The 27256-nt window shown below is 43.4% G+C and overlaps 1 protein-coding gene across 5 annotated transcripts; it reads left to right on the top strand.

Moving 5' to 3' along the window:
- Positions 1 to 220: 220 nt before the first annotated feature.
- Positions 221 to 27256, top strand: LOC101921156 (SLAIN motif-containing protein-like). 5 transcript variants are annotated; one of them, XM_055818253.1, is made up of 10 exons: positions 221 to 352; positions 1168 to 1230; positions 2786 to 3513; positions 14146 to 14282; positions 16866 to 17015; positions 20945 to 21085; positions 23269 to 23586; positions 23796 to 23933; positions 24069 to 24387; positions 26090 to 27256. In XM_055818253.1, the coding sequence occupies exons 3-10, from the start codon at positions 2804 to 2806 to the stop codon at positions 26145 to 26147; spliced, it is 1971 nt and encodes a 656-aa protein (XP_055674228.1). In that variant the 5' UTR covers positions 221 to 352; positions 1168 to 1230; positions 2786 to 2803; the 3' UTR covers positions 26148 to 27256. The 5 variants fall into 5 exon arrangements, with proteins under 5 accessions (XP_055674228.1, XP_055674227.1, XP_055674230.1 ...); XM_055818252.1 differs by having other exon boundaries at positions 1138 to 1230; XM_055818254.1 differs by having other exon boundaries at positions 234 to 352; positions 1143 to 1230.

The following is a 27256-nucleotide window of genomic DNA, read 5'->3' as shown; positions in this document are numbered from 1 at the left end:
CTGACCGCCCCGCGGGCCGGGGGGGCCGGGCCGGCGGGGCGGGGGGCAGCGGGGGGCAGCGGGGGGCCGGGCCGGGGGGGCCGGGCGGGGGGGGGCCGGGCGGGGCGGGGGGCCGCGGGGGGGCCGGGCCGGGCCGCGCTCGCCTCCCCGCGCCCTGCCGCCGCCGCGCAGGCGCAGAGCCCCCCTCCCCCTCCTCCCCCTCCCCCTCCTCCCACCCCCCCAACGGCTGCGCGCGCGCGGCGGCGGCTCCCTCCCGCTGTGTGCCCGGGCGGCCGGAGAAAGGCGGCGGCGGCGGCGGAGCTGGGCGGCAGCCCCTACCCACCCACCGGGCTCCCACCGGCGGCCGCCGCAGGTACCGTGTGAGGGAGGGGTGGGATGGGCTGGGGGTGGCCCGGCCGCGCCCGACCCCCCGCCCGGCTCCGGCTCCGTCCCCGCCCGGGCGCGCCTCACGCAGGATCCCCCGCCCGTGGGGCTCCCAACGGGCCGCTGCCTCCTCCCCGCGGCGCCCGGTGCCGGCAGCCGCCGCTCCCCGCGCTGCCCCGGCTCTGCCCGCGGGGACCGGCCCCGGGCGCTGTCCGGGCGGCGGGGCCGGGCCGGGGGGCGGCCGCGGTGCGGGGGCTGCTGACCTGCCCGCGAGCACCCGGATGTCCCTGAGAAGGTCCCGCTTGTCTCGGGCACGGTGGGGGCTGGAAACGCGGCTGCCCTCCCCACCCCCCGGCCCTTGTTTCACCCCCAGCCACCCCGCCCGTTACACGGTGACGTTAAGTTTTGCCGCCTCGCGGTCCCCCCGCGCCCCCGCTGCTTCGCCCGGTGCCTTTGCCACTCGCTCCTCGTGGGAAAAGCCCGACCGGCCCCAACCCGGCTTCCCCCGCGGGGGATGGAGCGTTCGCTGCCCCTCAGCCGAGGGGGTTTCGGTGACGGCCTCGTCGCCCTGGCCCCCGCGGGGCCCCCTTGTCCCTGGGCAGCCGGGCCGGCCGTCCCACTGGCGCGGCCGTGGCTTGGAAGCATCTTCGGGCATCCCGCTCGTCCCGCCGGGATGCGGGCTGGTTTCGCGGGAGTGCGGATGCACGGAAGGAGGGGGCACGCCAGTGGGAACGGGTTCTCGGTAACTACGAATTAAAATTTCTTTTCCCCAAGCCAAGGTGACTTCAGCAATGCTCCTTGCAGGCACGGCTTGGAACGCTGCGGTGGAGGCGCGAGGCAGCCAGCTCTGTTCGCTTACTGCTCCTCGTAAGTGCTGCCTGTGTTCGGTACTAGTTCAGCTGTAAGCCTAAAATTTTCATCTTGCATGTGGAGGAGCAAAACAAACCAAAGCATCAAGTAAAAGAACCAAACCAAACCTGTAATTTTTAGGAAATGTGCTTGGCTACCGCTGTTACAAGTAGCGAAGCAATGAGGAGATGCTAAGGTGCGTTTGGGGGGAGGGGTATTTCTAATCTTGCTGGCTTTGTGTACTTTGTGTGGCACCCAGTTGTCATGGTTTCCTCTACCTGCTGGCCGTCAACCCTTAAAAACAGGAGAAATTTTCAGACGGTGAAGGAGGGGGTGGGTGGGGGGAGAACATCTACAGCCACAAAAAAACCAGGATTCAAATGCACTTGCAATGCTTGCATCAAATCTTTTAGTCTCTGAATTGGCTGCATCATCTAACTCCCTTCTTCTGTCTGTCAGTTTGCCCTCCTTCTGCAAAATTGGCTTTATAATTTTTTTAGGGGAATCCATCTTACTTGCTCTGTGGAACATTAATGTCATATTAGGGGCTTTTCAATGAAGAGTCAATTCAGAAATGAATGCACGCGTTGAACATGAAAGCTCATGTAAATCACTAGTAGGGAAAAACTAGAGTTTGCTTGTTATTTTGTAAGTGCTGTAAAACTGTATGTTAAATGCACCAGTGTTATTATGTGGCTTTTGGGAAGCCTGAATGTCTGTGCTGTTTAAAGCTGCCAGAGTGATGGTGCTCTGCATGCTCTTCCTTGGTCAACACAACCACCGGACGAATAGAATCACAGAATCGTTTTAGGTTGGAAAAAACCTTTAAGGTCATAGATTCCAACTGCTAACCCAGCACTGCCAAGTCGTAGTGCTTAAGACAAGAAAAGCAGAGAGGTGGCTTCATTCTACAAAACTTACTGGAATCTGTAATCCATGGTGTGACATATTTAATTTTCCTGGTTTTCGCTGTGTTTGCATCAGAGAGTGTGCCTCTCTCTTTTCAGTTGTAACAGGAAAATATGCCAGTAAAGACATTAGTCACGTTTATTTTCATGTACCACAGTAACTGCAGTTCTTGTTGTTAGTCTTTGGTATAAGTTGATACAGAAATGTTTTCAAGGTTTTTTTTCTGCTTTTCCAGGATAAACCTGGTAACAAACAAAGGATGTTTTTACCATTTTCTTAATGCTGTCATTGTCTGACGTCAGCACCTTGCTAATTATGTTTCCTGACTTTGCTCAATCAGTGCTTTTCTCCTGTATTTTGTTTGTAAACAGATGGAAACTAAACTATTGTGCTTGATTAAATCAGCTTCTTTTTATACAGTCTAATTTGCACCATAAGAGTGGCACATCCTAGCTGTTTAAAATGAGTAATTTGTGTGTGTGGAAATGTTTCATACTCATTTCAGTTGTTCTTTTTCAATAGATTTTGATTAAATTTAGTCACCTTGTACCCCAGTGTAATTACTTTATGCCTGTAACAGTCAGAATTTTTGGTGTTTAATTCCAGTTTGCTTAAAATACTGTGTGTCTTTGTGGAGCTTTTATGTGTTTTTCGTGTCTTGCAGTGAAACTGTGCTTTCTGGATGATGGTAGTGCCTGGAAATGCCCCGGTCATCCAGCAGGATCACGCTCTAGAGCCTGACTTAGGACGAGACTCAACGGAGAGCTCAGCCATGGGCCCTGACACAGAGCCGGCCTCCGAGGAGGTTGGCCCCGAGCTAGCGGAGGTGCGAAAGCTGCGGGAGCTGGTGAGGAGGCTGGAGATCGAGAATCAGCACCCGAGAACGAAGAGTAGCAGGAGCATGCTTGGGACAAACATGCAGAGCGAGATCCATACTGGTGTGGATAACCATGGCTCTGGTCTTAATGGGATGGAAATTAATAATAGCATCAATGCCATAACTGAGAAGCAAGAGTTGCAAATAATGGCAGATCTGCACAACCAATTAAGCAAAATAAGAAAAGAGGAAGGAGAGAGCAACTGCTTAAAAAAAGACATAGATGCCCAAATGCAATATAGTCTCATCAGTGCTGCTGAGGAGTTGTCTTCCAGTGTGTGTAAGGTGGAGATGAAGACAGACGATAACGTTAGATGTTCTTCACGTACAGATACAAGTAATAGCACAGAGCGTGTGGGGAACTTGGTCATTGTGGGTATTGATTCCTCGGTTACAATAAATGAACAACATCCCAATGCAAAATGCGGAGATGTAGAAAGTCTTTCGAATGATGCAGATCTGGATGAAGTGAAGGTGTTGGAACTTGAAAATTGCACTGAAGAAGAAGATAGCTGGTATGTATTTCAAACCTTCAGTAATACGTGGAGCTTGCGCTGCTTGGGAGTTTCTGTGTTTAAGTGTGCAATAATTTTTAAGGGTATAAAGTATAGGAACTCGTTTTGTACAGTGTTTTGATTTTTAACAGCAAGAGTGCACTTCTCATTATCAGCTATTCTTATTTTTAAGACCATTGTGCCAGAGCATTATTTTATTAAAAAATCAGCGTAAGGCTTGTCTTCCCCCTTTCTTCCTGACGCTGCTGTAGCAAGCACAGAAAACTTCCTTTCCCTGTTTATGTAAAATGCGTGCAGATGAATGAATAATGGAGGTTTAAAACTTTGTGCGTAGCTGTCAAATACTGTATTTAAATATGCATTTTGTAAAACACAAACCGAGACCTTAAACCGTCTGGAATTTGTGGGTTTTGCTAGTATCTAAAGTTGACAAATCATTGCCACTTCCTGAATATTGTTTCTTTGCAGTTAACCTGTTTCTTTTGTTTAGGGAACTGAACTGAAACAGATCAATGATGTAATCCTTAACAGACCTTACTTGGTAGCACTCTCCACTTCACCAGCAGCCTTGTTTAGAACTTGTTTTATAAATCAGCAGATTAATTTCCCTTGCCCTTCCAAAGCTAGTTAAAGTTTGAGGCTAATTCCAGCTCATGCAATAGCTGTGATTTGAGATTTTTACCTAGCGTTCTTAACTTTTAAGACTTTGTAGGGTAGCCTCTGGGATCTGCAAATTGTGTTTCAAAACTGTGTAGCTAATCTAGTAGCAAAGACAGCATTGCAGAATGGTTGCTGAATACAAAACACATCTTAAACTCTAAAAATTCATTAGCTGTTAGAAGTGATGGTGAAGTTTTGTTAATGGAATGGAGCTCATGTAATGACATCCACTCAAGTCTAAATACAAGGTTATATTAAAAACATGATTTTTTTCCCCCCAAGCTTTTTTTTTTAAACAGCAAATACTGGTTCTAACTTGATCACTGAAAAAAAAAAAAAAAAGGAAGGAAAGAGGGAAAAAAAAAAAGGAATATATTTAACCAGTTGAATTTGGAAGACAGGCTTCATTATTTCCATGTCGATGAAAACAGCTAGTTTTATATTCATGTTTATATAACCTGTGACATGAGAGATTCTTCAAACTATATTGACTTGGTAAAGAAACCAGGCAGAGTCTGAGATTTACACGGGCAGTGACTACTGTCCAATGCAATCAGGAGAGATTCTGCACCCAGCAGCTCGGTTTATTAATCTTTCCCTGAGCTGGTGGCTAATACGTTCGTTCTTCTTTACCAGGTACCCCTCTCAGTATAACTTGTAGGATCTTCATGGTTTTAATACCTCTGTCGTCTTGTCAAATTTGGTTGATAATAGGTTAGCATATTAAAAAGAGGTACCCCAAGGAGCTTAAAATAATGGTGATATTATGGAGCACTTGTGCAGGTACTATTATCATAAATTACCTTTGATCATTGTTGCATTGCTTCTGTCTGTTTCATTTCCCTGTTGTCAAACAAACCTGGTAAAACAAGAAGTGGCTTTTGCAATGGCTTCTTGTTCTAGAGCTCTTCTGCTACACAAAGTGGGGAACAAATAATATATGTACAGTCAGTAGTGCATGGCTGTGCTTATTGCCAGGATATTAGGATTTAGGGTATTATCCAAAACTGTCTTCATAAGCATGTGTCTCGTGTACTGTCTGTGCAGATATTCATGCATTCCTATCAGCAATAACCAGAAAAAAGTAGTTGGGGGGGTATTAAAAAAACCACAACAAACCAACAAAACCCCCTTAATGCTTATGGATTTAGGATCAGCTTTAATAAGGTAGCTTTGCTGATTGGGGGGAATTTTGTACTGGATGTAACTAAGTGGATATAAGTACCAGATGGAAGTAATATCTAATGTGTTGAGCGGTGTATTAGTCAAAGCAAATAGCTTACTATATTGTTACATTTGCAATCTGTTTTTTAATGTTACACATAAGGAAAAAAACAATCTAATATTGGAAGCGATCATGTGTACTTTGATACTTAGGATTTTTTTGTGATTTCTGAGAAATTCACAGTGGCCTTGTTTTTTCCTGTCACTGCTGAATTGATACATTTTAACAGCCCAGTTTTTATTAATAGCCCAGAAAAACAAATATCCTTTTGGTTTTCTTTAATATTACCTAGTAGAGGGGATGATGGTTTGTACCTTAGAGCATACTAAGAGCTCTTTGCATTGTTTTAAAGTCTGGAAGTGTTGAAAACAGGGTGGGGAGCAGAAAGCTGTCGATAAGAGAGGCTTTGGTTGTCAGGGCTTCAGGACATTCTGGTTTCAAGAACAGGTCCAAACTTCAGGGTAATTTCTATCGTGGTATTTGCTTATGCCCCATGACTCCTTAGCAGGTGAAGCCTCCCGCTGAGTCTGCCGTGTGGGTTTGTGCCACTTGAGCTGAGGCCGCCACAGCAGAACCCACTGCCCGGGGAGGGTGGAAGCACCAGGAGTGGGTGGGAGGGTTTGTTACTGCTCCCTGCAGGTGCAGATGGACTCTGTTTCTGCCCCGTTTTGAAATGATTGGCTTTACTCGGATCAAACTTGCAAGCGTTTCAGTGCAACTTCCCTTGGCTTCGGCAAGATATGTGTGGTCTAAGGTTTTGTTTTTAAAAGCGACACGGTAAATCCTGAACGCCTGTGACACATGAGGTGTGGCGTCACACGCCGTAGCTGTAACTCTGTCCTGCTTTGGTGTCTGTCCCTTGACTTTCTTAGGTCACTTTCTCAAGTAGCTGTTTGAAATCGTAAATATCCTTGAGAGCCAGTCAAGTGAAAGTTTGCTTTCTGTGCTGTCGAGTTCAGTGTGATGCTTAACTTAAACGTGAGCGCTGTTTGCCCACTGCTGGTGACCAGTTCTCCCCCTTGCACCGGTGCTGTGCAAATCAGCTCCCGAGCTGTTTGTAGAAAGGCAGTTACCTGTGCAGAGGGGGCGAAGGTACCACCTGCATTAGCATCACCTTGTCTGTCTTCCTTAGTGTTTGTCATTGTTAGGTACTCCCCCTGCATGAGAACAGAGTTGTGGCTTTCTGTGCATTTAGTTTATTGTTCTTTGTGCAGTGATTTGTGTTCATCATTTTGTTATGCATTCCCGTGCTACTTGTTTGGTGTTTTGCCAAATATGAGTTATTTTTCCTGCTAAGACTCGGGAGAGAGAATTTTGTCTTGGAATGATGATGAAACGATTCATATTCCAACTCCCTCTGAACTATAAATTGTTCTTATTCATGTGTCATTGGATGAAAGAGAGAGAAAGAAGTGGCAGAAGTGAAAAGCCTTACATTTTTTCAGTACTTTTTTACTGAATTAAACTATTTTTGCCTCCATCTCCTTTGATGGACTGAGTACCAAACTCTCTGTCCATGCCTCACCTTGAACAACTTCAGGTTTTCTCCTTGACGGAAGGAAAGAGGCCTTTGTACGTGTCTCCCCAGTATTGCTGCTGCTGTTGCTTAAGATCTTGATCCCAGTGGCAAAACTGCCAGCAGTTTAACACAGGGCTTCAGGTAAGCTTTTCTGTATGTATGTTCTTCTGCTTTTTTTTTTTTTTTGTAAAGAAACAACGAATCACACCATAACAATCAAGCACATCCATGTAACAGAACCTTGTCTTTACGTTGCTGCGTTCCTTTTAGAAGAAAATGTAACATACGATGGGTGCGTACATGAATGTACCAGTCAGCCTGAGGTGGTCCTGGTTTCTTGTGGGGTGAGGAGGAGAAGGAATCTGTGTCACTCAGGGGAATCCCTGTGTTGCTGCTACATCCACGCCTTGCACAGTTTTCATTCCCAAAAGCCTGTCTTTCAACGGAAAACAGGCTGTGCTGCCTTCGCCTTAGCGTTGTGTTGCCTCCTGCTTGAATCCAGGGGTTCAACACAGCAAGGAGGGTGCCCTTGAAATAGTCTTTGCAGGAAGAAGGAGCATGGTTTGGTCAAATTACTGTTCAGGAGCTTCCTGGGAGTGTATGTTTTCAGCCTTAGCCCTGTGTCCAGTGGCCACCTATATTAATGTCTTAAGGTGTTTAATTCAGCATCACTGCAGGGTGTCACCCTTGTTAGCTGCTTGTACCATCAGCGATAGGAAAAAAAAAATATGGAGAAGTTCCACCAAATGAGGATGTGCTTCTGCCATTTTACCAATATCATGAAAAATACAGCATCTTGTGCCTCTTAATTTGGGGGAGAACTTTAACTCCCTACTCTCTATATAATCAATTCACACATTTCCGCAGGCCACGTCGCAGTTTGCCTGCAGTTTTTCCTTGCTGTTGAGACTCTACATGACTCGGAAACAGTAATCTGCGAGGTCTTGGTTTCTTAGGCAGGTCATCTTACGAAAACCTTCTAAAGATATTTTTAACAATGGATGTCAGCTCTGTTGCATTAAATAATGTACAGATGACTTATCAAAAACATTTCCTGACTGCTTAGATTGTTTGAATAGCGCGTTATCTGTTTGTGCTAGCTGCCCTTAGCGGTGACAATGCTCCGTGTAGGGTCTGGCTGGCTGTGCACAATCTCTGGGTAGACGAGCTCCTTCAGAACCCCGTCTGTGCAGCTCCACGATAGCATTGCTATCAGCAGGCTTCGTTGCCAGTAATTGCCAGTGCCGGAGTAATCTGAAAGGAAGAATCTGCCTGCTTCTCTGACGCTTGTGTGCAAAATATGACCTTTCAGGTTCAATTGCTTTTGACGGTGGAGGCTTGAAATGACTGAGCTCTTAGTGAAGTGCTTGAGGTATTGGCTCCTGGCTCTTTCTGTAGGATGAGGTGTGGGCACGGTAATTCCCTGCTCGGTGGCACTGCCAGAGTGGCGGGGGAAGCCTTTTTATCTTGCTGCAGCAAGCCTGCTACCGACGCTGCACAGCATCCTTGCGCAGCGTACGTATAATGGGGCTCTTAAGTTGTTCCACAAGGTGCCTTTTGATCATCCCGCAGACTGCAGGCTGCGTCAGGAGATCAAGCTAATGCGATGTTTAGAGCTTCTCTGTGACTTAGCGACTAGATTTTTGCTATTTTGTTCAACAGGATCAGCCACGAGAGAGACATGAGGAAGTGATGCCCCTTCTGGGTTTTGCAGGATAATTTTTTTTTTCTCTTCCCAATTTCTGTTACTTGGGAATGAAGGCTCAAACTTCTACTTGGGCTAATACTGTAACGTTTTTTGTGTGGAGTGTTTTCCACAGGGTTTTTGTCTTTTTTCCTGTTATATTTCTGTCCCTTCAAGACCCAGACATGACTGTTTCACTGTTGCTTTCCACAACACTATATTGTCAGTATTGGTATTTCTGTTTAATGTTAAATAGTGTCTAGATTTGAGATTAGAGCAACATAAGCACAGTAATAAATCTGAACATAACTCTCTGAAGTCTGATACATAAAGGAGAGGAAAATGAATGCATTATCTGTTTGAGGTACACACTTTAAGAAGAATTTAGTGGCCTTCTTGGCACTTTCTGGAGGTGCATCTTATAAAGCTAAATTGTTCTAAACATATTTAGCTACCTCAGGACTCTTTCTCCTTGCATTGGTGTGTATAACTCAAAGGTTTGAAAATGAGTGTGATGTCTGCCATTTCCAGTACTGGTGTAGCTGCCAGGGCTACGTGCTGTGGAAGATGATTAATAAGCCGAGCGTATGTCTTAAAAACTGAGGTTCGTTTTACTTTCGGTTTAATTTACTGATGTACTAGTTACAGAGCTTTCTGCAGCTTGGATTTTCTTATGATCTATAGATTTACTAGTGCGTATTCCGCGTGACTAGGACCCCAAATTCTCAGGCAGTACTGGCTTGCACTCTTACAACTCATCTGATGTGTCACTGGGTTGTGAAGATGCTTGTTTTTCGGTACAGCGTGTGAGTTGGGAAAATTGTCATGGTATTTTCTAGATTCTTGGGGCTTTTTATTTAAAGCAGTATTTTCAAAAATCAAACAAGAGTGGCTATTAACTGCCATAAGTCCTCCTGTGACATTGACCCCAAAAGAAAAATACTCTTTCTAGAAGATGCTCTGCTGTTAGTGCATTGGAATATGTCAGTATAAAATGGAAAGAATCCCACAAATTTATTTTTGAGTGGCTACATTCTAATAGAAGGAAAAAAAATAAATCTCACTTTGTGCTTGCTGCACAACTCAAACTACTTGGTTCTTACCAGAGGTGCAGTTCATAAAATACTTCATAGGGGGGAAACACATATACTAGTAAGCAGAAACTAAAGATGTTTTATCTAGGGGTTTCCTCACAGAAGCTGAAGGAAATCTCGTTCACATTTAATAAGTTATGCAGCAAAACCCCAGTACATCAAATTGAGAATATATTCCCAAATGTTTACCTTCTGAATTTTGTATTAGGCCTTGTACCTATCTAGATAACTTCTAATTGTCATTTGCAATTTGACAAAAGAAAACATTCAAAGCACAACTTTTTGCCATTTAAACAGAGCCTGCTTTACACCCAAACTGCTGAGTTGCAGGAACAAAATGCAAAGTAAAGCTTTCTCGGTAATCGGGTGTTTGTTAAAACCAAAAGACTTTGGCTGACTCCTAAACTGGCAGTCGTACACGCGCCTAATGGTACGCCCCGGTACCTTTTCTTCCAGTGCTTATTGGATTAAATTAACCTGACAAATCCAACAGCCTTAGAGGAAAAAACTACCAGAAATAAAATTCTGATTGTCTTTTAAACAGAGCAGTGAGCAGAGCTTGTCACGAAAGACTTTCAGCCGAGGCCTGCTCAGGCTCAGCTGGACGGCGGCGGCGCGTGGGCCTGCCCTCTGCGGCCATGGCAGTTGTGCCGCGGCGGCTGGCGGGGGAGCGCGGCGTGGGGGGAGCTGCTAGCAAAAGGTGACTTTTGGTTCCTAAAAGCGTGTCCGGAAAAATCTTCACTCCGATTTGTGGGACTGCTGGTTTCAGTTTACCGGCTGATGGTGTGAGTGCTCCAGAAGAAGCTGTGGCAGTGTTTTGGGCGGTGTGTCGAACCCTTCCCCAAAGCTACTCAAAAAGGAGAACAGTAAACCTGCTGCTGTGAGACCAAGCCAGAATTCATCACTTTTATAAGCTGCCTGTTGGTGCTCTGAAAAATTGAGTTGTGCTTGCTTAGTTGAGTTTGGTGGAATGATGAGGCCACCTCTTGCCAACAGACTTGTTAGCTGCAGGGCTGGAGAGGGCTCGGACAGCCGGGGAAGCGGGAGCTGAGCTCCGCGTGGGAATGGTTGGAGCAGTCGGACAGGGATCTCCTTCCAGCTGACACCGTCCTGCGTAGAAACGTGATTAACAGCACGGGAGGAGCTGGGCAGGACAGCTATTTCCTGAAGTGGAGCAGGATTGTCTCCCTTAACCTAAAATACATGAAGAACAGCGTGACCTGCCCTAAGGAGGCTGTTGGCCTCTTTTTTAGTTTGATGGTTTTATTGCTGCTTTTTTTGGTCTGAACTGTAAAATGAATCCGGAGAGAGGGCACTTTGCTTTCTCTGTTTTATTGGATCTGAGTGGCTGTAATGCTCATTTATCCATGCTGAAACGCAGCAAGATGTGCTTGTGGGGTCTTTCATAAAAGATAACAATTGCAGATTCAGGAGTATTTGTGTTCATGTTTCTCAGCATTTATTTTGTCAATAGCAAATTAACTTTCGTTTGTGGTTTTTTTTTTTATTTGCATGTGTTTTTGTGTAAAGCTTGGTATGAAAAAGCTTCTGTGTGAGATGTGACCAAAGAGACTGAATCTCTGCTCCTTGAAAAAGATGGGTTTGGCCAGGGGCGGGAATATTATTAAGATCTGTAAAGTCATGAGTGGCATGTCAGGAGGCAGTAGAGAGCCTTTCACCTGTATCCCATGCTCCAAGAACCAGCAATATCAAGAGTAAATTTGACGACGTGTCAGGTCATTTCAGAGCAGGGGAATGGAGGTGGTTCTTCACCCTGCGCATTGGTGCGTGGTGGGACTCATTGCAGTAGAGTGCTGTGGGTGCTGAAAGCAGATACAGATTCAAAAAAGGGATTAGATGGCTTCACTGGAAAAGGTTATTTTGGGAGCTGTTGCATACAGAGCTGCTCAATCCAGTAGCCCCAAATTGCCAAGCATGGGAGGCCGGGGCAGCTTTTGCATCAGTACAGCTTGTGGAGTGATTGTTTCCATACTCATCCTGACCAGGAGACAGGGTAATTGGTTAGAGAGACAATAGATGCCACCACAGTATTTTAAATATTCCCGTTGTTTATATGTTTTTTTTTCTTGGCCAAACATTACTTTCATGGGTAGGACACTTGGCAACCAAGAGTCCCATAGTGTGTTTCTGTATCTTTGAAACATGAGTGTTTTTCGGAAATTAATGGGATAATTACTAAAATAGCTGATGACTTGGATTAGTTTTGTTGTGGAAAGGAGTTATGAATTGAATATGAGATGTCTGTGTGGGAATGAGTAACTGGAGCAGAAAGACTTGATGTATCTTGCTGCAGGAGAGTCGGTTTATTGCTAGAAGAGAGAGCAGGGTGCAATTGAAGTGCACGTCGACATTCCTTTAAATCTTAAAGCCATCTTCATGATCATTTTATGCTCAAATACTGGATTTTGCACTGATGAAGGTGAAATATTATGTATCCATCAGTGTGAGGACAGCTGTTGGGAGTAGTGCAAATTGAGTGTGGCTGTAGCCAGTTTGCTGGTGACCAAGAGAGTTCTTTGTCACCTCCGAGCAGTTTGCGAGGTGAAGGAGTAAGGGATGGCTGCTTGAGGTGGCAGTGGAAGAAAAATAGCAGTTGTGTGATTGTGTGCATGGAAGAACTCACAGGAGATTATGAACCTGTTTACGTGAATTTTCTCGATGCAGAGAGGTAGCAGCTGTGCTGGCTGTGCGAAGGGTGGCCCAGAGACGGAGCGTTGGTGTCCGCAGGTGGCAGCTGAATCCATCAGGCTCCTGCATATTCATCTCCCCCAATCTAGTCTCAAAGCATTTCCCTTCCAGAAAGGCATTCGGTATCTAAAAACTGCAAAGACCTAGAAGTTTTCTTCATAATTCTACATGTAATTTTAAGAAATTACATTGTGGACAAGTTCAGTATTTCGAAACTGAGGCTGAAGAATATCACAGGCCTGCTCACAAGATCAAAACCACTGGCTTTCACAAACCTCCTCTCTGATTTTTTAGTGAATTCAGAGGTAATCACCTCACAGACTCTTCCAGAAACTGCACAGATGCAGGTCCCTAAGGTCATCATCGCAGAGCTTCCTTTCCTACCTGTGAATCCTGTTCATGAGCCCCTGAATGACTTCAGCAGAACGCTGTATTAAATATCTTTTTGTAGCAATGCATTCATAGCACCGTACATATATATTGGCACATGCATATGAAGATTACTTAGCTGGAACTCTAATGTTAAAGTAAGGTACCTGTTAGTATATGCAGGAAATTTATTGTCTCTGCAGGCAGGTTCTGTTAATGATGGCACTTCACGTTTCTCTTCCTGCCTTCCTTGGGCTATGAATGGAGATCTCGATGCCCTCTATGTGAGGGTGTTCTTTTCTCAGTGACATGTAAGAATTAAAAACTGCTTAACTTCTGTATGTAGACAATACTGATTATTATTTTTTTTTCCCCTTCCTCACAAAAGTTTTAAGTCTGTTGCTAAATAGCAAAACTGTTAAAACATAAGGTGCTTTTTTTGTTGGGATTTTTTGACTGTAAAAATGGAAATGTGGGATATGTAAGTAAAATACTGGAGTTGCTTTTCAGTCTGGCTCCTACACCCTTTGACTTTTCTTCAGAAACATTTTCTGCTTAACGCAATAAAGGTTAAGATGCTGCTTTAAACAAGATCAGTTGTAAATAATCCAACACTGTAAGATGATTATATCTGTCTATACATAGGGCTAATCCTGTATGTGTACGCAGAACAGTGCTAAGGTTATTAGAACTGTCAGAAGCTTAGGCTTCAGGAGAACTTACCCAACATTACAATAAAAAAGGAGGAAAGGTAGCATACAGTCATACTTCCTAACTGTTTGAAATTTTCTAAATCTTCCAGTTAAATGGTTTATCCCTGAAATCTGTGAATAGAGTTCTTGCTATTCATTCAGTGTCTTGGAGAGCTGCTGTTAGGAGATAGCAGCCAGCCGTTGCCTGCTGTGCAATACAGGGGAACATCCAGAGCCGTGAGGTTTTTAGCAAAAAAAAAAAATACAACAGTTAGACTTCTGAAAGTAGATCACCTTGAATCTCAAGTTACAACACCTCCTGTCTGTGTCATGAGATGGGTTTTTTGAGGGGGAGTGAAGGGAAGGGCAGTGGTGACAGGTAATGGTGATAAACCAACGACTTAACGTTTAGTAGTATTCCAGCAGCCCAGGCTTGAACCTGGCCTTGCAGTGGCAGCGTACTTCTCTGTGAAGCCATCTTTAAGTGAATTTTACTATTGTGATAGTAAGTTTTGTTTCTGACTCATAATATACAATTTATATTTTTCCATCCTGTTTTTAATTTGGATACCTCTTCTATTGCTTACCGTTAGGTATACTTTGGTAAATGCTACGTTAGTGGCTGTGTGCTTTGAGTTAATGAGCATTTTTTTTACTGTCTCCTTTCAATCCTTGCAAAGGCTCTATGTGTCCCCAAGAAAATCTATTACAGATCAGAAAACGGACTCGCCTTTAAAATGGTGCCGCCAGGTGCTGGATAATCCCAGTCCCGAGACAGAAGCAGCCTGCCGAACTCTTATAAACAGACTTGATCAAGGTACGTAAACTATAAGCATTGCTTCTACAAGTGTCTTTTCATTCCACTCGTGTACTCCGCGTTACTGAGGAGCAGTAAAGCAAAGGAGATGTGAAGTTTGTGGTTGCCGCAGTGGAGAGCATCTGCGGAGATAGGCTTCAGATGTTTGCTCTGGGGGCATGTTTGTACAGCAGCGTTTATTATTGTATAAAATTGTATAAAACCCCTGCTTTCCATTTTGATCGATAATGCCTCAGCTGGTGAAGGTAAGAGTTCATTCTGTAAACATTAAGAAAATCATGCTGATTGCAAGTAATAGACAAAACAGAGCTGTGATTTTTTTTTTTTTTTTTTTTTTTTTTTTGCCTGTATGTTAAGCTGCAAATACAGGCATTTCAAATTAATTGCCAAACTGACCACCTTGCTTTCTGGGTTTTTAATATGTTCAGAGCCTAAATATTAAAATACATTTTGGTGTTTTCAGGCTTTTGATTTTATTTTATCTTTTTTTTAGTATTTAAACACCTGTAATGTAAAAATACATAAAGGAAAAAATGTGCTTCTGGGGAGTGGGGGAGAGAATCACATGGAACTATTATTGCAGCTGTTTTCTGTGTAAGAAGTTCTAGTGCTGTTGAGTGTTTCTAATGGTGATTACTCCTGCCATATGTTACCTTTAGTATTACCTGGTTAAATAGCTGTCTGATGCTCAAAGCTTAAAATAATGACACATTAAAATCTGTAACTTGAAGAAGTGGTGTCACTTGGAAACCTAGTGTATCTTCCAGTTTTACCATCCCCTGAAAGCACTTCGTATGGTGGCTTTTAGCTGTGTTATTTAACCACTGAGGGAAAATCCCTTACTTCACCTGCCTGAAACAAAAACACCGTGGAGCATCCTGTTCAGTACTCGTGTATCACCATCACAGTCAGTGTCCTGGTGTCATAGGTTTGCGGTTTTTTTTCCTTTCTCAGAGCACAGAAGGATCAATCCCGTGTTCACCTTCACTGCTGTAAGGGCTGTTAGAATAGGCACACAGTTTACTTCATTACAAAACTGTGAAGGTTATTCTGTTTGTACACACCTGTAGTACATCACCTGGAATGTCTGGTGGATATCCTGCCTTTGTCTTTTAAAATGTACTCCGCATTTGTATGTAAGATGGACTGAATTGCTGATAGCCAAGACACTGAGGGCTTTGAAAGTGAATAAGTAATCCTTCTCTATTTTGTATAGCTTGCTAGATCATGCAGCTTTCCCATGTCGACAACTGTGATTTACCCTGCAGCTGGAGGGATGACTAGTTTTATTATTTAATTCTAAAAACTCATTACTGAACACCATGTTGCAGCCTCATCTATCTAGTGTGACTCATGCACATCTGAACACAAAAGCTGTGGTTAGCAGTGTTTGAAAAAAGTGAAGTTTCTGAGCGAATTAATGTTTTGAAGTTCAGTGATGTTCTTAACTGCTGAAAATACAACCTCCAGTTTGGTACAAAAGTTGTTGTCTGCCTGGGTTTCAAATTGGCTGGCTTTATCTTCTGTGTGAATGCAATAATTTTGTTTCCAGTGTGACCAGTAATTTGCCTTTGCTGATTTGAAGTCTGAGAGGCCACTGTTTTGTTTTTTGAAGTTTACATCCTAACAGTGTTTTGGCTCTGTTTGTAATCAGGGTTATTTTGAGTTTAGCCTTGAAATTCCTGATCTGAGATAACTGAGTGTAGTTTGAGAACAAACAATTTACTTTTATAAACCACCTTTGCTTAAAAATTTGAACGAAGATTCATTTGATTAACTCTTTGCTTTCTGTCTGAAATGTCTCAGACTTCATTTGTACTCTCCTTTTTAACTAAAATAGTCTTATGTTTGGGTGGGAAATAAAAAAAACTATTTATGTAATGAATCTTTATTATTTTCTGAGCTACTGTTTTCTCAGTGGTAATGGTTTGGTGGGCAATTCAGCAGCCCCTTGAATACATGTAGATCACAGAGACATTTCCGTAGTGTTGTAGCTGCTTATTTCCAGCTTCAGTAAGCATGGATGCACGAGGTTTTGCTACCTGGCTTATTTTGATTGTTTCCCTAACTTGTATGCGAGTCTGTGTGCTGGATAAGTATTTCGGAACAGTTGTTTTGTATATGTGTTTGCTCTCCTTTTAATCTAAAGGCATAGCTTTTGTGGTTTAATGCTGTTTTGATTCCATCATTAAAAATTCAGAATAACACATGCATAAACTTCAATGGAGGAGTTTAAAATGACAATGGGGTATAGAGGTGACAGATATTTATAAAAACAGTCTTTGAAGGCCAGCACTGAAACTTTGGGAAGTGTATGGCTTCCTTAAAACCTAGCTTGTCAGTGGTTATTCTTGGAATTCTTCAGAAGTGACAAAAGAAGTTAAAGGGGGAGAGTGAGCAAGGGAACAGGCGCTGCTTTGCTTTCTACATCTTGCAAGTGACACTGCCAAGATGTCTTATGTGAAGTAAATCTTACATACAATATTTAATCTTGTTTGATCTGATGCCTTTCTTTATCTTATGCTCTTTATTTTTAAAAACAATTTGATAACCTTTATGGCTTTTCTGTATTTTTCCTTCTAGCCAGTAGATGGAAAAACCTGTATTGCAGTCCATTGGCATCACCAAGCGCACATAATTTGAATACAGAGACAGGCTCCTGTAGCAATGCACTAAACTCTCCCGGGCATCTCAAATCGACTAACAAAGCACTACTAACCTGTGGCAGCTCAGGTATGGCATGTCAGTAGAGCACTGCAAACCTGTAGTGTTTAAAATGCAAGGAGTATTACTAATTGACACAGGGAATTCCAAGTTTTCAAGAGATGCAAGTCCCCACCATGAGGTTTTTCTCCTCTCAATCTGCTCACTTACTGACCCAGGTTTCATCTGTTGCGTGGGAGGAAACCTCCTTGCATTCTAAATGTCTTGTAGTTATTTCATGGTTTTGTGTTTATAACTTTACATATTTATAAATGGTACTAATTTCAAGTGACTTAGAAAACAGCTGTTGGGGCAAAGAAAATACTGCTTTTAATCGTATGTAGGTGTTAACTTTATACAGTTACTTGGATTCAGTTTTCTGACTTGAGCTGTGACGTTTGTTTCAAGTTTGTGAAAATAAAAGGCGCAGTCTACAGGATAAGCCCTTAAATTGGCCTAGTGGGCAGCTAAACACAGCATTACAAAAGCTTTCCACCAGACTTAATTGTGTTTGGAGTAAGATTTCCTACCTTAGAGGCAACTTACACAAAATTCTTGTTAGAAGCCTGTATTTGTAAGTATGATAATGAAGCTTCTCCTGACGGCTTAGCCTCAAGTCTGCCTTTGCATTTACACCGCTGCCTAAGGAGCCCCTGTAGGCTCTTCCAGGAGCTTTGTTTATCCTTGATGCATTTCATGCTCAGTTTCCTAGTACAAATGCTTTGCCTCTTGGCTCTACTATCCAAGGAGTCTTCATTTGTTTGTTTGTTTTGGTGGAAATTGCTATATCCCAGTTTGCATGTTTAAAAACAGAGCATCTTTAACAGCTTCTGGCTTGAAACTTGATGTTAAGTGAACCTTTTCTTTTTTTTATTTTTTAAGAAAAAATAAAAAGGGTTGCATATGGATGTTTTCACAGCTGCAGGTATGCTTTTAAGATCTGCTGGTTTTCTGCTGTAAATAGAAATTAACGCTTATCTCTGTTTTTCAAACAAAAGGACTGGTTATTTTTGCAAGCTGAATTCTGTAGGGAAAAACCTCTAAATCAATTTCTTGTTCTTAATATGAGGTTGGCTGGCAATCCAGATGTCTAACCCCCTTTTTGCACAGAAACAAGTTACTGATGTGTAAAACCAAAGTGACTGTGCATTTTCTAGACTCTGCAAATCTGCTTAAGCTGTCAAGGGTACCAAATAAAAAGCCAAGTACAGAACAGGCTTGGCCTGTGTACGATTATATGTGATAGTTCACTTCATCATGTTTGGTGGGTCTACCCTTGTGTATTGTGTAGGCTCTAACGTGAGTTTAAAGTTCATTGCCAACTTGATTGACGCAAATCTAATTTTATTTCTAAGAAAAAATGGAGCTTTCCTACAGTTCAGATGAAAAATGTTAAACATTAACTTCCCTTAAAAACTAAACAAAAAAAACCCCACCACCTTTTAAGAAGTCCAGATGTGGTATATTTTGAGGTTTCTATAATAAAAACCATAATCAGTTCAGCTTGCAAAGTTGAGCCACAGCAGTTTTTGCTGATGAAAGACTATGACTGTTTTTCTTCCCCTCCTTGAATGTTTTTAAATAGGCCTGCAATTTGAAATGCAACAACCAAACTAAAAACACAGAATTGAATTGGGAGCCTTGCTTTTCACAAAGCTGTATTCTGGATACAGCTGCATTAAAAATACAGCTTTTGGTATTAAAGATGATGTCAGTTACAGCAGGAAACCTGCACTGATTCATTATACTACATCCTGCAGGTGCAATCTCTACATGTTGGCTTTATTTCAGCTGCTTACAGTGTGTTTTCCTGACACCAGAAGGAAAGGAATGGGATTATGTTATACAGAGTGCAGTCTTAATGCTGGGGTGTCTCAACCTGGGGTATTTGTGTAACACACACAGACGTGCTCCTTACACTACAGTCACACTTCTGTCACTGTTGTCTGTAAGCATCCTGAAACTGGAAAGACCATGCCTTTTTGAAGGAGGAATTTAAGGCTGACTGATACAAAGCAATTTGCTCAATGTCCATGGAAGAAATTTGTTTTACACCTGGACTTCCAATATGTGTTTTCAGTGTCGTCAGTTACTGTTCTTCAAAGCTGGTTCAAGAAATAACACTGGGGACCTGCTGCGTTTTCCTGCCTGATGGTGGAATTAACCACTGTTTGAAAGGGTTGCTCAGCAATGGTTTTTAGATGTTTTGCTGAGAGCAGACGAAATGTTTTATTCCCAACGTCATTGTTGAGAATTATTCAGTAGGGGCACTGCTGTGAAGACTTCTTAGAACGCAGCAGGCAAAACTATGTGGGCCAAAGTGAGAGTCAATGGTGACTGACATTGCGTAGATGCTTTGGGAGGCCAACCTGTGTCCTTGGTGGTCCTGGTGTACTGCAGCCTGCGTGCTTTGTATGGAGTGATGATCCTGCATCCCTGCTTGGGCAGGATTTGTGTTTCTTAAGCCTGCTCTAGCTGGAAGTGGTATTAAGTGCTCTTACGCTTTTGCATATCTACTAGCTTTAGCCGATCTTCTGTCAGATTGTGTTTTGTAATTTTTTTTTTTGTGGATCTAAATCTATATTGCAGCCTTGCCTTGGAATTGATTTAAAGTAATGATGTACTGTCTCCTAAAGTAGCTCGTAAGTTATATAGCCCTACATGTCTGTGTTCAAGGGTTAGTTACGTGAGGAGCATATTACGGTATTTTGTAACGTGTGGCATAGATAAGCATGTGCTGTATAGAGGTTTTACATTCAATAATTCTTCTGTGCTTCCAGATTTTTTTCTAGCAATTTTTTTTTGTTGTTATTGCTGTGATTGGTTGGATTATTTTTTTATATACAAAGCAGTATGGTAGTTATAAAATGAGAACAGAACGATGAAGGTATGCTCGCTCTCAAAGGTACCACCCCCAGCCAGAATTAACACTGATGGATGGTAGCAGGATTCTACCACTGCCTGCCCCTGCCTGCCGTCTGCAGGCACGGGTGAGCTACCTGCGAAGTGATGCTCAGCCTTCCTGCAGAAACTGTCATCCCAGATGCCCAGAGGAGAGCTGTCTGAGGAGAACCGAAGGCAGTTGTGGTGCCACATTTCTGTGTGTAAGGGCTACTTATGAGCCTCCCACATCTGAAGGACGAGAACCAGTATAACCCCAAAGTTACATGGCTTGTTCTCATCTCCCAATTTCAGTAGCAAGTAGTTGTACTCTTATGCCATGGAAAATACTGACTTGCTTAAGAAAAAGTGCTAACATGTAAAAGTTTGCACTTGGTGGCGATTATGATGATATTTTTACTATTATTCTTCAAAAGGAAAATTATCTTCCTAATGGTTGACTTACGGAAAAACTTCCCTGGTGGGAAGATCCTTCCAGTCTGTTTTTTATGACCTGTTGCATGAACAAGCTATGTCCTTCCCTGTAGGAGAAGGTTTGGTTTATGATGACAGCAGGGGGAGAAGGATGAACCTCAGGGACGGGGAGGAGGCAGCCTAGCGTAAACTACTTTGCATAAGCAGATTGCATGTCTGATTTTTGAGATGCTGTACTCTGAAAGCCATTTGGATCCTTTTACTCCTGTGACTGCTTACCAACACCCTAGCAAGCACTTTGTGTAACTTTGCTGCTTCATATCAGTAGTTGCCCCTTTCTCAAAATGGGCAGAAATAATACCAGTGATGTTTCGAAGCTCAAAATTGCCAAGCGTCTCTTTGCCACCTTCTTGACAGAAGTCCACAGTTTGTTCCCCACAGACACTCTGCCTCCTGAAAGCTGCAGGTTAAAATACTGGGCATTAGGTTCTCAATTTCTAATTTCTTAATTATTTCTAGTGACCATGCCTCACCTTCACAACTGCACTGATTTTATTACTGGGATAAACTCTGCTGCTCGTTCTTGTTCTGTATGTGGCGGTCTGAATGCTTTTTCTGTTCCTTCCTCCTCTTCCCTCCTGAAGGTTATCTGAGCATGCATTCTGCACTGAGCTCTCAGTCGTCTGTGGACAGTGAGCTGAGTACGTCCGACGACTCCATCTCTATGGGATATAAACTGCAGGACTTGACTGATGTCCAGGTTATGGCTCGCCTTCAGGAAGAAAGTACGTGACAGTGATCTCCTTTCTTTGTGTTACAGTTTTAGAATTGTAGAGAAACGGAGATGGATTCCAACTGTTCTTCTCTTCCCCCTTTCCCCAACAACCAAAAAAATCTAATACATCATTTGAAATGTTTGTGGTTTGCCAGGGCTTCCTTTAGTAATCTAGAGCCAAACTGCCACTTAAACGCAGAGGTTGTATAACGTTCTCAAGATCACACTTCTTAAAGCAGAGGATAGCCTTGAAATTCTTATCCAACCCCCCACTTCGTTAAATAGTAAGCACCCTTTAATACTCAAAAATATTCCAGCCCCAATTTTCTCCGCAGTACAGGTGAAGTTTCATGAGTAACTGTTTCATAATAGTGGCAGTTTAAACAGCAGCAGCTCGGAGTTGCCTGCCTGGCTGCTGTCCCCTCACCTGAGCAAACACAGGCAGCTGTGTGCCTGCGCTGTGCATTGGCTTGGGGAACTCATCCAGCTGAAAAAATAACCCAGCACAATTATTTTTTTTTTTGCTTGTAAATTTTATTTTTCTGAGCAGATGCCTAACTGCAGCCTGAAGTCGTATTGGAAGCTGTCTAGAGGGCTGAGTTTTATAAGCTATTTCACAGAAGATGCAAGGAGTATTTCACTGCTGTGTTGAGTAAAAACCAAGAGTTCAAGGGTACTAGAACTGAAAGAGCTGAAATTACAATTCAACTTTTGTTCTGGTAAAGTGCTCAGAGACAGCTCTGCAAATTTAACAAGCATAAAACATGTTTGTGTCCCAGTGTGTGGGGATTTCAGGGCCCTGATGCAGTTGGAAGGGACCTTAAAGCCCATCTAGTTCCAGCCCCCTGCCATGGGCAGGGGCCCCTCCCCCCAGCCCAGGCTGCTCCCAGCCCCGTCCAGCCTGGCCTTGGGCACTGCCGGGGATGGGGCACCCACAGCTGCTCTGGGCAGCCTGGGCCAGTGTCTCGCCACCCCCACAGCGAAGAATTTCTGCCTTGTATCTTATCTAAATCAACCCTCTTTCAGTATAAAGGTGTTGCCCTTTGCCCTATCGCTGCACGCCCTTGTAAAAAGTCCCTGTCAAATCACGGGTGAACTTGCTGTTAACTTCACTGTGACTTGGATGAGGTCCTAATTGAAGATCAGGGTGGAACAAAGTGGTTGGATCTGTTTTTCTGTGCAAATGAATCATTAATTTGATTTACAGGAGATAGAGAATGAAGTTCTGTTTTTCTTTTGGAGAACATCTATTTGCTTTTAGGACTGTGCCCTTATAAATTTAAAAAATACTGTGATCTAGGAATTGGAATATAGGACCTAAAAGACATAGGATCTTGCTGTCACTTTTATTGCAGCTCAGGAAAAGTTGTATTGATGTGAATAGAAAGAAAAAAGTAGTTACTTGATTTAAACTTGAGTATTTTGTTATGCTTTTTGAATACTTCTTTAAAAATATCAAGGAAACATTACAAAGTTTCCAGTGAAATATGAAAAGCTGGGAATGATGGAAGCTCTTTGTATTTGCGCTGTGAAGGGAGAAGAGCAGGGCATGCTTGTTTTTAATCCTTGCACCGAGAAGAGGATTTTTCAGAACTGTAACTGATGCCTTTCTCAGAAGTCTCTAGAACCAGCTTGCTAAAGTAGTTCTTGATAAGAAGTTGTTTGTATTTTGTTAGGCAGGAAGACTTAAATAAAGGCTTAATTTGGGGGAGGACTTGTAAGTAAACCCGACAGGTGCACTGTAGATGTCAATAAAAAGCAGGTGTTCTTTTTCATGTGGGGGACGAAGTTCAAATCTGTGTTTCAACCTGTTGAAATGCTGGTGGGTGCATAATTAATTGCACTAAAAACTACTGTAAATTTGACTCCTACACCTAGTTAACCTAACAGTGCTTGTGTGGCAATATGTAGTCCCCAGTCACAGCTGCTTGTGTATGTGACACAAGAAGTAATTCAGGTCAGTTTGAATATTAACTCTTTGCTCTAATTAAACAGTACCGATTCGGGTGACGCTGTTCCAGTTTAGAGATTCTGTAAGCTGTGTCTTCAGTAAAGAGTTACTAACTTGACTCTCCTTCCAAGGTGAAATGAATCGTTGGTAAAAGCATTGCGTCTGAATTTGTGTTGTAACTGGGTGTGGAATTTCTATTTTGAAGTGTGATGACTTTGAGCCACGTTGCCCTCCATCCCCAGGCCTCCGTCAGGACTGTGCCTCCAGCTCTGCTTCCGTGTCACGTCGCAGTTCCAGTGCCTCCCTTCACTCTCTGCGAAGGGGTACCTACAGCGACCAGGAGTTCGACACGTACAGCCTCGAGGATGAGGATGATTACGATTGTTCCCTCTCGTACCGTAGCGCTCACCGATACTCCCCATCTCCGCTCAGTTCGCCCCGCTGTCAGTCCCCTTCTTCCAGTGCCGATTATGGCAGGTCATCTACTTCCCGTATCCGTCCCCCGAGGAGATCGGTGCAAAGTCCGATGCAAGACCGGCTCAAGTACGCCAACAGCGAAGGTCAGCTGGTTGTGAGCTTTGGATAGGCGTCGATAAAAGTAATTCTTGTGTATACATTTTAAAAGCGCTGTTATTTAATGGATGCTAAGAATGAGCTGCACACTTGTCTCCTTTTAAGTGCGTATGCTTTTCAAGAGATAGTCTAAACCATTAGACATCTCTGTCGCTACCAGGAGCAGGAAATAAAGAGAATTTGCTCTTGATTTCAGAGGAGATGCGCCACAGCATGCCCAACCTGGCCAGGACCAGCCTTCGCGCTTTGGAGTCTGTAAGGAGCAGTCGGAGCTTGGAGTCGGATCTGCAGGTGCCAAGCAGCCGCATCCCGAGAACTCAGCAGCGGTCAGCAGGTCCGTGCCGGCGCTGCCGTGGTCTCTCTGACCCACCTGACCCAGGCGAGGCCCCTGGACGCAGGGTGCACGCTGAAGCATTCTTAAAATACTGTTGCCAGCTGGGTTATTCTTCCCTTTGTTCTCTGTTTCTAGGTCTGGCTCCCAGCAAGCTCCGGTATTCCTCCGGCGCTGGGCAGTCTCCCTTGACGGTGCGGCAGCCCCTGAAGGCCGGGTCCTGCACAACCTCCCTGTTGGCACCCAGGCAGCCCGTAAAAGCCGGCAGTTACACAAGTGCTGTTAGCGGAGTTCGAAAACCACCAGCGCCTTCGCTTAATACAGGGTCTTCCAGTAGCAGCTGCACTACCAGAAGCAGTAATATGGTCACTGTGGCAAAAAATTCACCCGTTAAAGCACGCACGTCTGTGGGAGGGATCTCGGTGCCCAAGAACAAGCCGCCGCCACCGTCCAGGAGGTAAGTGTGAGACTTCAAGCCTCGCAGACCTGAATGTCTGCCTTTATTTCACAGGTTAGAAACACTTTTTTATGGAATTCATGTTCATCTCTGACTTTAAAGTGTGGCATGGGTGCAGAGTTGGGTCAGAGCTACCGATTATAACTTTAGGTGTAGGGTGATGGTTGGAAACGCTTAGAGAAAGGGTGGTGGTTAGCTGGCAGATTCATAGATGTAAGTACTTTGCCCCCAGTCAAGAAGCAAAGGGTTGCAGTTCTTTTAAGTACCACTACAATTAAATTCTGTTAAAGTATGTGTGAACCAGCAGGCTGGGACTCATTGGCTTCTGGGCGAGATACCCCTTTTCACTGTGTAGTATTACGTCTGTTCAAAAAAAAGAAGTGGCTTTTTTAAACAAAGCTAACTATCCAGGAAAATGAAGTGGCACAGGCTCAAACTTACTTCTGTAAGAAATTAATATTATGGTAGGTAGTTATTTGGCGCAGACATCTGGGTTTGGGAGGGGAAAAACCTCTTCCACAGGACTAATAACCTAGCTTTGCTGTTAATTGAATAATCTTCCCAGATGACCCACTGTGTTACTGGTAAAATAAGTTTGATGGTTGGGTTTTTTTCTTTCTTCCTTAAGTCTTTAGTACTGTAGGTGGGCATTGTCCAAGGTCTAGTAAGATTTTAGAAGGGTTTGGAAAGTAGGACAAATTAACAAGGCTTGTCTTCAGCACAATTCTGTATCATTACAGTAACTGTATTCAGTGGTGAAAGCAGAACATACGTAGTGGTTTCCAAAAAAGCACAATTTTTGTCTTGTTGCACAGGTCTGAACTGATTTAGGGGCTGCATCTTAATCAGAAAGACTAATGGGGTTTTTGGACTTCCTTTTTGACATGTATTTCTAGCTTTTGGCTTTTACAGTTAGCTTCCTAAATATTTAGACAGTGGATAGCTGAAGTCTGTAGACAGTCTAAGGCAAGAGCTGTTCAGTTAGAACAAATCTAATCTCTTTTCTAAAGAATAAAACCTCCAAGATGGTTGTTAACAACTGTATGCACAGACTGCTTTATGCCATCGTGGCAAAGTGCGGTCTTCTCCCGTTCCAAGGCATCTGCTGTGCTTTTGTGTGTGGTAAATTGCCAAAAGCTACTTTTTTACACCTGCTTGCAGTACAATGATAGCGTAAACTTTTACGATTGAGGGAAGTTAAGTTGATTCAGTATCAGACTAATAAGCAATTAATACTTGTTGACTTTCAATGTCCCATTGTGGCCTTAAATTAAAATGTTATCTGCTTAATTAAAAAAATTCAAAAGGGAACTTTTGACCTCTTGATCTGTAGGAGTATTCTACATACAACCTGATTATTTTTTATGTGTTTAGTCATATTTGCAGGGAAACAATATTTCTCTTGCGGGTTTTTCCCATAACTGAGTCCAACAATATTAATAACTTAGCAGAGCAGGATAAATATGTCCCTGGTGACAGTTTAAACCGCCTGAAATTGCTGGTGCGGTGCATGGCCTGTGCACATGTGACTGCAGCTGTTGACCGAAGGTGGGCAGATGTTGACGTTGTCCAAAGCCAGATGCTGCAAAGCTCCATCTAAGCTAAACCCTGCAGCAGGCACCCTGCGCACCTCAGCAGGTCGCTGGGGGCTCTGCTGCTTGTAGCTGTTAGTGACTTCTTGTGTGTGTGTGTCTTAAACCAGGTTTCTTCAGTCAGCACAGACCACCGAGGATGACTCGTGGAAGGACGGGTGTTACTGACAACCCGAAGTGCTGATGTGCTGCCAGACACCTCTGTGAAGCAGATCCCCAGCTGGCTGGGCGTAAGAATGGTATTTGAAATTGAAACCAGAGACCTGTTGCACTGCAGACTGATGTATATAGTTCCTCTCCTCTTGAACACAAACCATCCTCACCACCTGCTATTCTGCCAAGAGCCTGACCTCTTCTGGGTGGAACAGCCAGCCGCTTTACTGCGTTTCCACTCTTCTGAACGTTACTGAAATACGAGTCTTCACACGAAGACTGAAAATAGCCTTATTTCATATAAACCTCTACTTGCAGCCCTTCGGAAGGCTTGTCACAGAAGACTTCTGCCGTGACCTGCTCCGGAGGATGCTTGCTTCAAAAGGCTGCTGGTTGTCCCGCCTGTGCCAGAAAGCAGGTTGGAGCTGCTGCTGTGGTGTGTTGCATAGCAGTGGCTTGGGGAGACTAGAAATAGGTATATAGCTGTTAGAAGTTAAGACTTTTTAAATGCAACCTGATGTATTCTAATAATTTGTCTGAAACTCAACTGTTTGGTTTTGATTATATTTTTTTTTTACTTCTGTATAGAATGTATTTCTGCTACTTTTTATTGTTTGTTCTAGAAGATGAAGCAGGTTTTTATAACTGTAGTACACTTCAAGGTGTTGTATTCAAGTGTGTGCATCACAGTTCACAAGTGAAGGGGCAGTACACAATATTTGTGTGGGTTTGTGAACAGGCAGTTGCAGGGAGGGCGGATGCTATTTAAAAACTGCTGTTTATCAGCATCTTCATCTTTCAGATGAGGAAGTTAATGAACACCAGTTACAAGTAAACTTTTTAAAAATAACCCTCCCTGACTGATTTGACTTGAAGTGTTTCTCTTTGATCTCTATTAACTAGCTCCTAACTGCCCTGATTTTTGTAGAAGTTTTTACTGTCTCTTTGGATATGAAGGATTCAGTGTCCTTTTTCCTCAGCAAGTGCTGGATGCTATGGATACAGTCTTAGTACACAAAATATGCACCGATAGCAATGTTCTCCCTGCCATCAATGTGATTTTGATAGTGTAGTTTAATAAAATGTTATGGTGCTGAAATAGAGCTGCTTTATTCAAACAGCAA

The sequence above is a fragment of the Falco peregrinus genome, chromosome 13 (assembly GCF_023634155.1).
Source record: "Falco peregrinus isolate bFalPer1 chromosome 13, bFalPer1.pri, whole genome shotgun sequence".
In the NCBI taxonomy this organism is placed as follows: Eukaryota; Metazoa; Chordata; class Aves; order Falconiformes; family Falconidae; genus Falco; species Falco peregrinus.
The sequence above is the reverse complement of the archived record's forward strand: the minus strand, read 5'-3'. Positions and strand labels throughout refer to the sequence as shown.

What these genes read in the sequence shown, in the direction of transcription:
- LOC101921156 (XM_055818253.1), top strand. Translation starts at nt 2,804, where the DNA reads ATGATGGTAGTGCCTGGAAATGCCCCGGTCATCCAGCAGGATCACGCT. An exon ending in ACTGAAGAAGAAGATAGCTG is followed by an intron (nt 3,514 to 14,145) that starts GTATGTATTTCA and finishes ATCCTTGCAAAG; the next exon opens with GCTCTATGTGTCCCCAAGAA. An exon ending in CCGCCGCCACCGTCCAGGAG is followed by an intron (nt 24,388 to 26,089) that starts GTAAGTGTGAGA and finishes GTCTTAAACCAG; the next exon opens with GTTTCTTCAGTCAGCACAGA.